Genomic DNA, 10,682 nt, shown 5'->3' on the forward strand with positions numbered 1-10,682 from the left:
TTGAGAAATTTCGAACCAATCATCGATCGTCGTAGGGCAAAACGTAAAATCGTATAAATCTATGTATTCCATACATTGAATAAGCTTAAAATATGACACGAGCGATTCGTGAATCCGGAAGACGACAGAACAGAAGCAAGAACGTGTTCGGTGGTTGGTACCTGAGCGAGGCCTTGGTCCTTCCACATATCCAACGAGCAGTTGGAAAGCGGTAAGTTGCGGTGAGTAGCAATGTACAGGACAGCGAAGAGCGATGCCGGAGGGTCGTGCGTGGGATGGGTGCGGAGGATGGTCACGAAGGCAGAGACGGTTGAGGCATCCACGAACGAAGTGTGGGCGCAAAAGCCAGTGAGGAGGCGCAACGGGTCACTAGAGTCACTGGCGGATTGGAACTGGTCAAACCAGCCACTGGCAACGTCGAGCGCGACGTCTTGAAACACGGCGCAAGTCACTTGAACCAGCAGCGCCATCGCTTCCCATGAACTGGACCGATCTTTATGGTCGACAAGGCATGCAATGATGGTGGCAAGAGCTTTGGGGGCACACGACGATGATTGAAAGGGTAGATCTTGGAGGAACGTGTACAGTCGATGGAGCAGGTCGTCGCGGAGGGTGACTGCATGTAGGTGCAAGATCGAACGCAGGACCAGCTGGACGAGCGATGGAATGATGGAGGAAGAGGCCGGAGCATGGGGAATGAGGTGGAGGAGGTGATGGACGGCTACGGAGACGCAGTCGTGTTGATAAGATGCAAGCGATACCAGATCCAGTTGCGGCACGCACGACGCAAATTCAACCGGATACTCGTGCATGAGGCGACGAAGAGAAGGTACAAGTGCCTCCCATCGCTTGGCCCATCGCTGTTGTGTGGACGATGTAGATGACGACATACGACGACGCGCCTTCAACGTGTCGTCTCGGCATGGGGGACACAGGACGGGATCTAGGATCGCGTGGAAGACTTGGCTAAAGGCGTCTTCTTGTGAAGAATGTTTAACCCTGTCCACTAGACCTTGTGCGATGATGGACGTGACGCCCGTGAACAGAGTGCTGTGTGAAAACCACGCCACGTCGGTCATGATGCGTCGGACTTGCAACGCCGTCCGGTGCTGGAACATGCTGTCCAGTAGCTCGTGGAGGTCTGGCCACGATGGCTCCTGTTTCATGCATCGTTGCCGCGCCAGTAGACCGAGCACGCTGTCCAGCGCCGCCGCTGCCGACGATGGTGGCGCCCTTTCCATCCAAGATCAAACGAATTGAACTTGGGGCCATTAATGTGACTCGTTGAATGTGATTGGTTCAAATCTTCACTTGATGTTTGTATACAACGTGCTGCCCGCGCATTTTGCATTTTGCGTCTGTCCTCCAAACACGATCGATGGCGGAAGCAGACATCAACCAAGCGGTGGCCAAGATGATGGAGTCCCTGGACAAGGGGACCTTCCGCCCTCTGCAGGTGCGTACATGGAGACATTTGGAGGAACATGCTGATGGAATCGTCATGTCTTATACAGCGGAACGCCTACGTGTGCAGTGTCAAGTGCTTCGACAACAAGGACGTTAGCGCCGAACAACTGCAACACTGCATTGAACGGTGCCAACAACCCATGGCGCAAGTTCAGAACTACATGAGCCAAGAAATGCAAACCTTCCAAGTACGATGCATCTGTGTGTTCATCGTGTCCATACTAGAACCATCTGACAGATTGCTTTCCGTCGCGCGACGCTAGAACCGCTTGCAACGATGCGCCATGGAGTGCCAAGACCGCGCGAAAGATTCCTTGTCTTCGCAGCCGTCCGAGTCCCAAATCTCTGCTGCGCAAGCTGGCATGGAGAAATGTGTGTCCAAGTGTGTCGACGGACACATCAAGTTGCTGCCGACGTTGAAGAAGCGCATCGAAGATACCGTTTCGTCAGCTGCCCATTAAAGCGTACACAGGACTACTACTACTCTCTATGAATCTACACGACGACAGCAACAGCAGTAGCAGGCTCGCCATGGTGCTGTCCTTGGATAGATGCCGCTTGGGCTTCCATCTGCGCGTCGCGCTTCTTCCGTCGCTCGGCGCGCTGGACATCGCGGCGTTTGAGAAAGTAGTCGTACGTGCCGTAGCCTTGCCACGACAAATACACGTGGAAAGCGAGGAGGGTCGAGTACATGACGAGACATGGCACCGACACAACGGCGGACACGACAAACGCGCTCTACATCCGCGCCGTTGGTTTCTGCATATTCGTTTCGTTGCGACGTACCTGCGCTAGGCCGCGGACGGCTCCGTCAGTAGGTTGATGCGCCGTGTAGTTCCATGACGAGCAGTAGACAGACACGACAGCTTGCAGCATGAACAAGATGTTGCCGCACACAGCGATCGTGAAAAACTGCGCATAATTCCGTCGCCCGATGCACGTGTTCAACCTAGGAAGGATGGAATACGAATGAAAAAATGGAAATATGGATATGAATGTGGAGTACCATGTACAATGGTGGTCCATGCCAGGAATAGTCTTGCGGCAGATGGCGCAGTACCGTGTCTTATCCCATCGCGGTCCGTCCAACACGACTCCGAGCCATGACGAGGACTCGCAAGTCTCTCCGGAAGAGATCTCGCCCGGGTTGCATCTTTCACACGAGATCCATGCCACCACGAGCAGCGCCATCGTTGCGATGTGGATGGCGAAGACGACCACTTGCCATGCCTAGGACGACATGACTGAGGGTACGCAGAATCGCAGATTGGTGCTTCAAGCACGGGCATATTACCTCGACGGATCCTTGTTCACGTGGAAAGGTCATGTTTATCGCGGCGTGGTTCGTTTGTGCTCGGTTGGATGGATTCGAAGGCAGCATCAGGCAACCCAGGCCGATGTAAAAGGCGACGCCGCTGATGACATGTCCTGAACATGAGATGAACTGATCTCGGGAATGCGGCGCGGCGAGACCATTCACCCGCGGTGGTCTAGACTTTGGAGAGTCTGGGTCTTCTTCTTCGACACTGGAAGAGCCCTTCGTCTCGAGCGGCGGCGACGGCGCTGGCGGGTGTTTCAAAGTCATTGATCTTTTGGAAGTTTGGGTAACATTGTTCCTTCCGGATAAATATCGACCCCACGCAGTAAGCGTTTTACTGTACTCAGCACGATCAATATCCGGATCTTATTTGTAGATCCCACTATAAACAACTGGTGCGAGTGGTCTACATTTAACCAATCCCTCTTGTATCACGTATTAGTTCATAGAGGTTTCTCATTTCCCAATTTGGTGTGGTGGAACGATGGGGAAGAGCTCCAAGTCGAAGCGACGGGACGAGTCGTCCGATGACAGCGACAGCGACAGAGAGCGGCGGCAGCAGCGGCGTGAGAAGAAGAGGAGCAAGAAGGCATCCAAGATCGTCAAGGAGATGGGGTACTCGAACGACCAGAATCCGTTCAACGATGCCAACTTGACGGAGAAGTTTGTGTGGCACAAGAACAAAGGTCGGAGCAGCACATCCGCCACCACCAAATCCTCGTCGTCTAGCAAGCGACGTCATGACGAACCTGACGAAGACAAGCGCGAAGAGCTCGTGCGGGAGATCATGAAGGTCCGTCGGCGTCGGGACGATCGCGACGCCGAGCGGGAAGAGATGGAGCGCCTCAAAAACGAAGAGATGCGTCTGCGAGATGCATCGCAATACGAAGACTGGCAGCAGAAGGAAGAAGACTTTCACTTGTCCCAAGCCCGCGTGCGATCGCACATTCGCATCCGGGAAGGCCGCGAGAAACCCATCGACCTCCTCGCCAAGAACCTCATGCTGGCATCGTTGTCGGCGGTCGCGATGATCGATCCGACCAAGGCGCTGAAGGATACCCTCGCGGAACTCAAACATGCGCACGTCGAGCTCCGTCCACCGGAGGACCTGCTTGCCGACTTGGACGCGCGCGCACTGAGCGAACTGAAAGACGAGATCGAAGTATACATGGAGCTGGAAGGCAAGACTGGCGAGCACTTTACGTTCTGGAACCTCTTGCATGTGTTGTGCCAGCATGACCTGCAACGTCTCCATCGTCGGCAGAGCGGACGCGGCGCCATCCACCGCGACGTGGAAGCGTCCATCACAGAGATGCTGCAGGACAAATCCAGCGTCGAATTGGACGAGGTACAGTCCCCTCACACCCCCTTTTGTCATGCCAAATACCTCAGTTTGTGTGATTTTTTTATCATTTCAAGCTGTATATTCGTCCAAAATGTAGTATATTATTGTCCTTTTCCCCAAAAAATTGGCCTTTTGTGGTGAATCGCCAAATCTAAATATATAGTGGAAATATCCTGAACTTTATGGAAAATTGGTGTTTCGATGTTGAAGTGGTCGATGAGTGGACAATTTGATTGGCTACTTGATTCGTGATCTCGATTTTGATTGGTCGATTGTCTGCCGATTGGGTTGTCATCGTCTGCTCGTATTCGATTGAGGAGCAGTACCTATTTATTTTTCAGGCTTTAAAATAAATTTTAAAAATAAAGTATTAAAATTTCATAAAATAGTTTTATCTATTTTATTTAAAATTTAATTAGACCCACATTTCAAAATATTTTATTTTAATATTGAATTATACCCACCCTAAATATAAAGGTCACACACTAATTCAAAGTAAAAAGTCGATGGGTTAGAATCATAGTAGTAGTAGTACAGAATACCACCACCAATAATCGTCTAACATATGTGTATAATAGCTCCAACACGAAATCAACCAGACGTTGGCGGGTGGTGGTAGCGGTATCGACGTCGAGTACTATGAGAACGTCATGCAAGAGATCGCAGTACATCAGGCCAAGGCGCAGCTGCGGGCCATCCATACATCCCTACTCCAACGGCTTGCCGATCGAGTCAAGGAACAAGAAGCAAATGCCGCCGCGTCCATCGCCGCCGCGCTACCCAACCAAGACTCGTCCAACGACATGGAACTCTCGGAGAAAGCCAAAGCCAAGCAGCTGCTTGAACAAGAGTCGCAGGTTGACGACGATAGCCGCGCCGCGCTCGCCATGTGGACACTCGAGATGGGCCGTGGCAACGAAGATGCCGAGACCCAGTTGATTGACCAGGTGGATGTGGCCACTGCGAGGCTGGCGGCATGGGCTTCCCAGTACCGACCGCGAAAGCCGAGGTTCTTTAACCGCATCAAGACGGGGTACGACTGGAACAAGTACAATCAGACACACTACGACGGCGAAGAGAGCGCGCCCCCCAAGATCGTGCAGGGGTACAAGTTCAATCTGTTTTACCCTGACCTGATTGAAAAGTACGTCGCGCCCAAGTACACGTTTGACCCGATCGAAGGCACGACCGAGTTTTGCGTGCTGCGCTTCTCGGCAGGGCCACCATATGTGGACGTGGGGTTCAAGATCGTCAACCAGGAATGGGAATTTTCCCATAAACGAGGGTTCAAGTGTGTGTTTGACCGAGGAATTCTCCAGCTCCACTTTAACTTTAAGCGCCATCGGTACCGTCGTTAAGCACGATTGCGGCGGCGGCGGATGCTGGCCTTTGTTGGATATCAATCGAATCCAGTTGATTTGGATATTAGTTCAAAGGATTTGGTTTTGTGCAATACTAGTAGTTATTAAAATACTGGTACTAGTTTAGAGTTGCGAAAAGTCATTACAGTATTGGCGAAGGATGCCTTCAAGAAAGCACAGTTTAAGCTTATCTTATGTATAGTATACATATTTCGAATGGGCTGATGTTGCACAACGATTGGTGGATCTGTTTCGTGAATGCACGTTGATTGGCTAGAATATGAATGCAAGTTGAAGCGATAACGACGTTACACTGGAATATACTATACAAGTATCTCGACCTACATGGTCAAGTGTTTTCTGTCAGTTTACAATTTGCCATTTCCACACAACGAACGAAGAGCCGCGAGCGCCACTGTACCGTACACTCGCACGTGGCCAAGTGAGATTACATCGGAAGCAACATGCCAGTGTCGAATATGGCAGCCACGTCCGAGTGTCTTCCCCGGTGTCGCCCTTTGGCAACGACGCAAGCAGCGTGGATGGCACTATACAGTCGAACGTGGTGTCTAGCATGGGTTCCCGTGGTCGGAGGATACTTTGAAGTCTTTGATGACATCCTGAAACTGCTCAAGCACATTCAAGACGGCAATTTGGTCTGTATCTGCTCCGTTGACGCTGCTGACGTCGTCGCCGAAGGGCCACACCGGGGAAGACATTTGGACATGGCTGTCATCGCGAGGACACGTTTACCACTGCACAACAGTACTGTATAACGTCACTGTCGGCACTTTAGAAATATCTGGACGAGCGCAGAGATACTCCAAATTTGACCTGGTACTGAAGTATAACTAGTGTATATTCAAAGTGCACGACCTATCGTTGTCACTGGCTGAGTTGTCCTTTTGTTCTCTGAACTACCCGGAGGTCCTTGACGGGCTTTGGGGTTATGATCTTTCGGTGGTTTCGTTGTGGCTTTGGTGCACAACGTGGCAAATCGGGTGGTAGTTACCGGCCAAGGGCCACTACATGTAGTTGCGCTGAAAGTTTGGGCAGCTCTATCGATTTCTCGTAAGCTTAACGTTATAATATGTGGGTACGGAAATATCTCCCAAACTCTCTGGACGAAGCAGCCCATGACGCGGTGTAAAAGAATGTACAGGTGGACATTGTGCAACAATTTCGGCAACTTGCCCTTGACGTGGCGGTAGGAACTATAGGTCGTCGATTTACTTGTCTGTGTGAAGCTCCGAGAGCAGAGTGCCATCCCTTTGGCTTCCGAAGCGGCCACCGCGTCGGCATCCCACACGAAACTGGCACTTGGCACATATAAAATGTGGTTCCTTAAGTATAAGCCCCTGGCAGCCACTCATTTGACACTTGAAGAACGATCGGGCCACAGCAGCCGCACGATTTGATTCCTTTCGAACTGTTCCTGGCGCTTGGTTGTGTCGTCACATGGGAAAATGATCCATTGATTTGAACATGGTGTGTGTCTCGCAAGGTTATATAGCTTGAAATAGATGACATAATTATTTATTCTATTCAGATTCATGGGAGTCCTCAGATATCGTTAAATAATGCTAATAGATGAATCATGTACTCCGGAGTATGAACAATGGTTTATCAGATTCTTGTCGAGGTTGGAAAGCCATGGCAATTTCCATGTCGACTCGTTCCCGCGACCGCGTAAAGGCCGTGCGCGACTTGGAATGGGTCATGTCCAGTCCTCATCTTCTTTCGTCCGAGGGTGACGTCTTCTTGCCGCCGGCCATGTGCTTGCACATCCTCGACGATCCCGTCACCATAGCGTGGCTGGAAGGGTTGCATGTCGACCCGACACCTCTTCACACGTTCCTTGGCCGTACGTTGCATTGAACGATGCACATGATGGATATCCAACCCATGTGCATGTAGAGCAACTCCGTCGCATCGACAAAACATCGTTGGATCTTGGTGTGTACTTTACGTCTCTCGTCGAGTACTGGCTGCGTGCATGTCCGGCCCTTTGCATCGATCGCCTGGAGGTGGCGGCATCGTCGGCCCAGCTCAAGTTTGTGTTTCGATGCAACGAGTCGCCTTGGCTATCCATCGCTCCATGTCATTCCATACACATGCATTGGGAAGTGTCCGTCAAGTTCTTCTTGCTGTGTGAACCGACCACGACGACCACGACCACCTCCTCCTTTATCAACCTTGGACTCACTGCAGGCGGCGAAACCCTCGCCAGTCGAATCGCGAAAATGCAGCGAAAGGTACGCATGTGCACAGAGAACGTGTCCGTGTCCCGATGGCTGTCGGCCCATTTCGAATGGACACAGGCCAATGTGGTTCTTCAATCGCACATCCTTCTCCGAGGATACTTGTACTACCCATTAGCTCTCTTGGCCAGCACCACCAGTGCATTCTCATCTACGCATGTTGAGCTTCCGTCGACCATCAACGCCGACCACTTGCGCGGGTGGTGGTCGTCGGATGTCGAAGCCGATCTCATCCGCACGACCCCGCCGTCGTCGCGGTTTGCGATCCTACCCAAAATTTTTTGGCTCTCCAAGGTCTCGTCCGCCCCTTCCAACGACGACGACCATACGCAGCACATCGTGGGAAGTCCGGGCGTGCCGTCGCTTCCCCTGCTCAGTCGCGCCGACGTGGTAGCCGCTTGCCTCGCACACTTTTCGTCGAGCCCGACTGCAAAGCCGCTGGTCGTGGCCGAGTTACGCGAATCGGAGCATGCGACAACGTTCGTCGAAGTCTCCCGGGGCGCTGTGGTGAACCCAAACACGTGGCAGCCTCCTCCTCCCCCTACTAGTACTACTAGTACTACTAGTACTTTCTGTGCCGCAAACCAAGCCGACACAACAGGGCAACGACAACAGAGTCGTCGTAGTAGTCGTAGTAGTACTAGTAGTACTAGTAGTCGCCACGCCAGCCATTCCAAAGCAACCCGCCGCCCTCGTACTGACGCGTCGACAGCCACAACCGTGGATTTTGCATTGGATCCTCTCACTACAACTACGGAACCAACCCAGTTTATAGCGCAGCTAAGTCTAGCCCTGGGGGATGATGGCATCTCGTACTCGGTGGTGAAAGCAGAGGTGGCTCGGGTGTTGATGCATCGCAAAGGTCGGTATCTGGTCCAGTGTCTAGTCGTTCTGGTAGAGCTAGAAGACGGCAACCTCTTTCGCATTGGTCAGCTCATGCTCGACGCAAGGGGACTAGTACATGTAGACGACGACGACGACGACGGGGGTATCGATCATGTCATGGCGACGATCATACCCGATAAAACCAAGTGGTGGAGCGTGCGGTTTCTGCTCAAAGCCAAGCACGTTCTAGGAGGAGCTATAGCATCGTCCCCACGCCACGACCAAGGTATGTACTACTAGTAATACTACTGAAACTATATCGCATATAGTATCTCCACGACCACCAACATGATAAGTGGTAGTTGATTCTGTGACGACTTTGTGGGTCGAAACGGTCGTTCTCGCCATGCTCGAGCCACAACACAAGGGCAAGTGGCATGCCACGGCCGTCGACTTGTGTGCGGCGTATGCCTTGCCCAGGTATGTAATAGTATTGATAATATATATATATATATAGATAGATATATTCAGTGAATTTGGACAAGTATATAATATATCTACTACTCTATAAAAGACAATGTCATTAGAGACGATGCTGTGGCGTGCCAGATCCTGTCGACGTTGTTGGACGGGCGGGATGGCGGCGCGGCGGCGGAAGCGTTTGGGCGGACCCAGCGATGGGATGTGGCGTCGCGTCGATCCAGTCAACTGACGCACGTGTATGTGAACCACCCGCACACATCTGCCAAAGCCGCCCGCCGGCATCTGCCTGCCACGTCATCGCAGATTCCGACCCATGACATTGCCGACCACGCCCACCAGCTGTCTCTTGTGCAAGCCACGCTGGACACGCCTCTGACAGTGCACTTGGTCGAAACGTCGTCGCAGATTGACACGATGCTCACGTGGATGGACAGGGCGACGAATGACAAGACGATGGTAGTCGTGGGGCTGGACTGCGAGTGGCGGCCTCGCGCGTTCACGACCAACCCCACATGTGTAGATGGACACAACGACGACTTGTACGACCTGGGGGTGACGGTCGTCCAACTGGCGTTTCCAAATGGCCACGTGTTTGTGTTGGACTGTATGGCGACATGTGTGACAGTGCCGGCCGTGTTTGACAGGTTGTGTCGACCGTGGATTGTTGTGACAGGGTTCTGCGTCTCGGGGGACCTCGATCGCCTCGTGGGGTCGTACCCTGCATTGGCTCGTACCTTTCAGTCCCCCCACTGGACCTGCATCGACCTCCGACGGGTCGCCATGTCCCGCGTCCGGCGGCTCGCGGGCGTCGGCCTCGCCTCTCTCGCCTTCACGTTCTTGAACCACACGATGCCGAAACACCAGCAGTGCTCGGACTGGGCCGCCCGACCACTCACAGCCGTACGTTTATTAGTGATATATATGTACGTGTGACAGAGTGCATCGATTGTAGGCCCAAGTCGAGTATGCCGCGCTGGACGCTCATATCGTGCGCGTGTTGCTGCTCTACTTTACAGCCGACCTCAACGAACCTTCTATATGTAGTACTAGTACTACTTGTGACGACCCGCCGCCTGGAACAAGGGTTCACACTAATTCATGGCCGTCGTCGTGGCGGGTGGTGCACCATCTTCGTACGGGTCGTGTCAACATTGCGAATGAACTCACACTATATGATGGTAGAATCGTATCTGGGCGAAGATGACGTGGCAGCGGCAGTGACGTCGTGGGGGTTATCTGGCTCGTTCTATACCCTTCCTGACCATCCTCGTCATGGAGTTATGGTCAAGACCGTGGCGTGGACTGTCCACACTCGGCAGCAGCAGACTTCACACTATTTGGCGGTCGTGCTCGACCTCCACAAAACCATCGACGTACCCAAACTGCAAGCGTTTGTGGCTACTACTTTTCTCACCGCTTGTCCGGATACGATGGCCCTGACTTCGGAACGAGTATGTATATACTAACTACTACTAGTAGTACTAGTAATCTCACGAGAACTGTCTGTAGGACTTGATGCATGTGTTTGGGTACAGCCGCGGCAGTATTGGTCCCGTGGGGCTCCGCTGCCAAGCCCGCGTGCATGTGGTGGTGGATGTGTCTCTCGTCCATGAGGCTTCTGT

At 52.5% G+C, this 10,682-nt stretch overlaps 5 protein-coding genes across 5 annotated transcripts; 4 read left to right on the plus strand and 1 right to left on the minus strand.

Annotated features, from left to right (window-relative positions):
- The first annotated feature begins 1,300 nt into the window (after positions 1-1,300).
- On the plus strand, positions 1,301-2,443 carry H257_11172 (hypothetical protein). Its single transcript, XM_009838025.1, has 3 exons — positions 1,301-1,456; positions 1,515-1,655; positions 1,731-2,443. Exons 1-3 carry the CDS (start codon positions 1,379-1,381, stop codon positions 1,926-1,928), a joined length of 417 nt encoding a protein of 138 aa, XP_009836327.1. The 5' UTR covers positions 1,301-1,378; the 3' UTR covers positions 1,929-2,443.
- H257_11173 (hypothetical protein) lies at positions 1,904-3,052 on the minus strand (the record flags this gene model as incomplete). The annotated part of the gene is made up of 4 exons (XM_009838026.1): positions 1,904-2,205; positions 2,254-2,416; positions 2,474-2,697; positions 2,762-3,052. The coding sequence occupies 4 exons, from the start codon at positions 3,050-3,052 to the stop codon at positions 1,963-1,965; spliced, it is 921 nt and encodes a 306-aa protein (XP_009836328.1). The 3' UTR covers positions 1,904-1,962.
- Positions 3,053-3,258: 206 nt separating this feature from the next.
- Positions 3,259-5,705, plus strand: H257_11174 (hypothetical protein). Its single transcript, XM_009838027.1, has 2 exons — positions 3,259-4,133; positions 4,709-5,705. Exons 1-2 carry the CDS (start codon positions 3,270-3,272, stop codon positions 5,486-5,488), a joined length of 1,644 nt encoding a protein of 547 aa, XP_009836329.1. The 5' UTR covers positions 3,259-3,269; the 3' UTR covers positions 5,489-5,705.
- Positions 5,706-5,955: 250 nt separating this feature from the next.
- On the plus strand, positions 5,956-6,909 carry H257_11175 (hypothetical protein; the record flags this gene model as incomplete). Its single annotated transcript, XM_009838028.1, has 2 exons — positions 5,956-6,147; positions 6,739-6,909. The coding sequence occupies 2 exons, from the start codon at positions 5,956-5,958 to the stop codon at positions 6,907-6,909; spliced, it is 363 nt and encodes a 120-aa protein (XP_009836330.1).
- Positions 6,910-7,128: 219 nt separating this feature from the next.
- On the plus strand, positions 7,129-10,545 carry H257_11176 (hypothetical protein; the record flags this gene model as incomplete). The annotated part of the gene is made up of 7 exons (XM_009838029.1): positions 7,129-7,355; positions 7,409-8,863; positions 8,940-9,057; positions 9,165-9,960; positions 10,013-10,193; positions 10,243-10,511; positions 10,540-10,545. The coding sequence occupies exons 1-7, from the start codon at positions 7,145-7,147 to the stop codon at positions 10,543-10,545; spliced, it is 3,036 nt and encodes a 1,011-aa protein (XP_009836331.1). The 5' UTR covers positions 7,129-7,144.
- Between the last annotated feature and the right edge of the window lie 137 nt (positions 10,546-10,682).

The sequence above is a fragment of the Aphanomyces astaci genome (assembly GCF_000520075.1).
Source record: "Aphanomyces astaci strain APO3 unplaced genomic scaffold supercont1.32, whole genome shotgun sequence".
Taxonomy (NCBI): Eukaryota; Oomycota; class Saprolegniomycetes; order Saprolegniales; family Verrucalvaceae; genus Aphanomyces; species Aphanomyces astaci.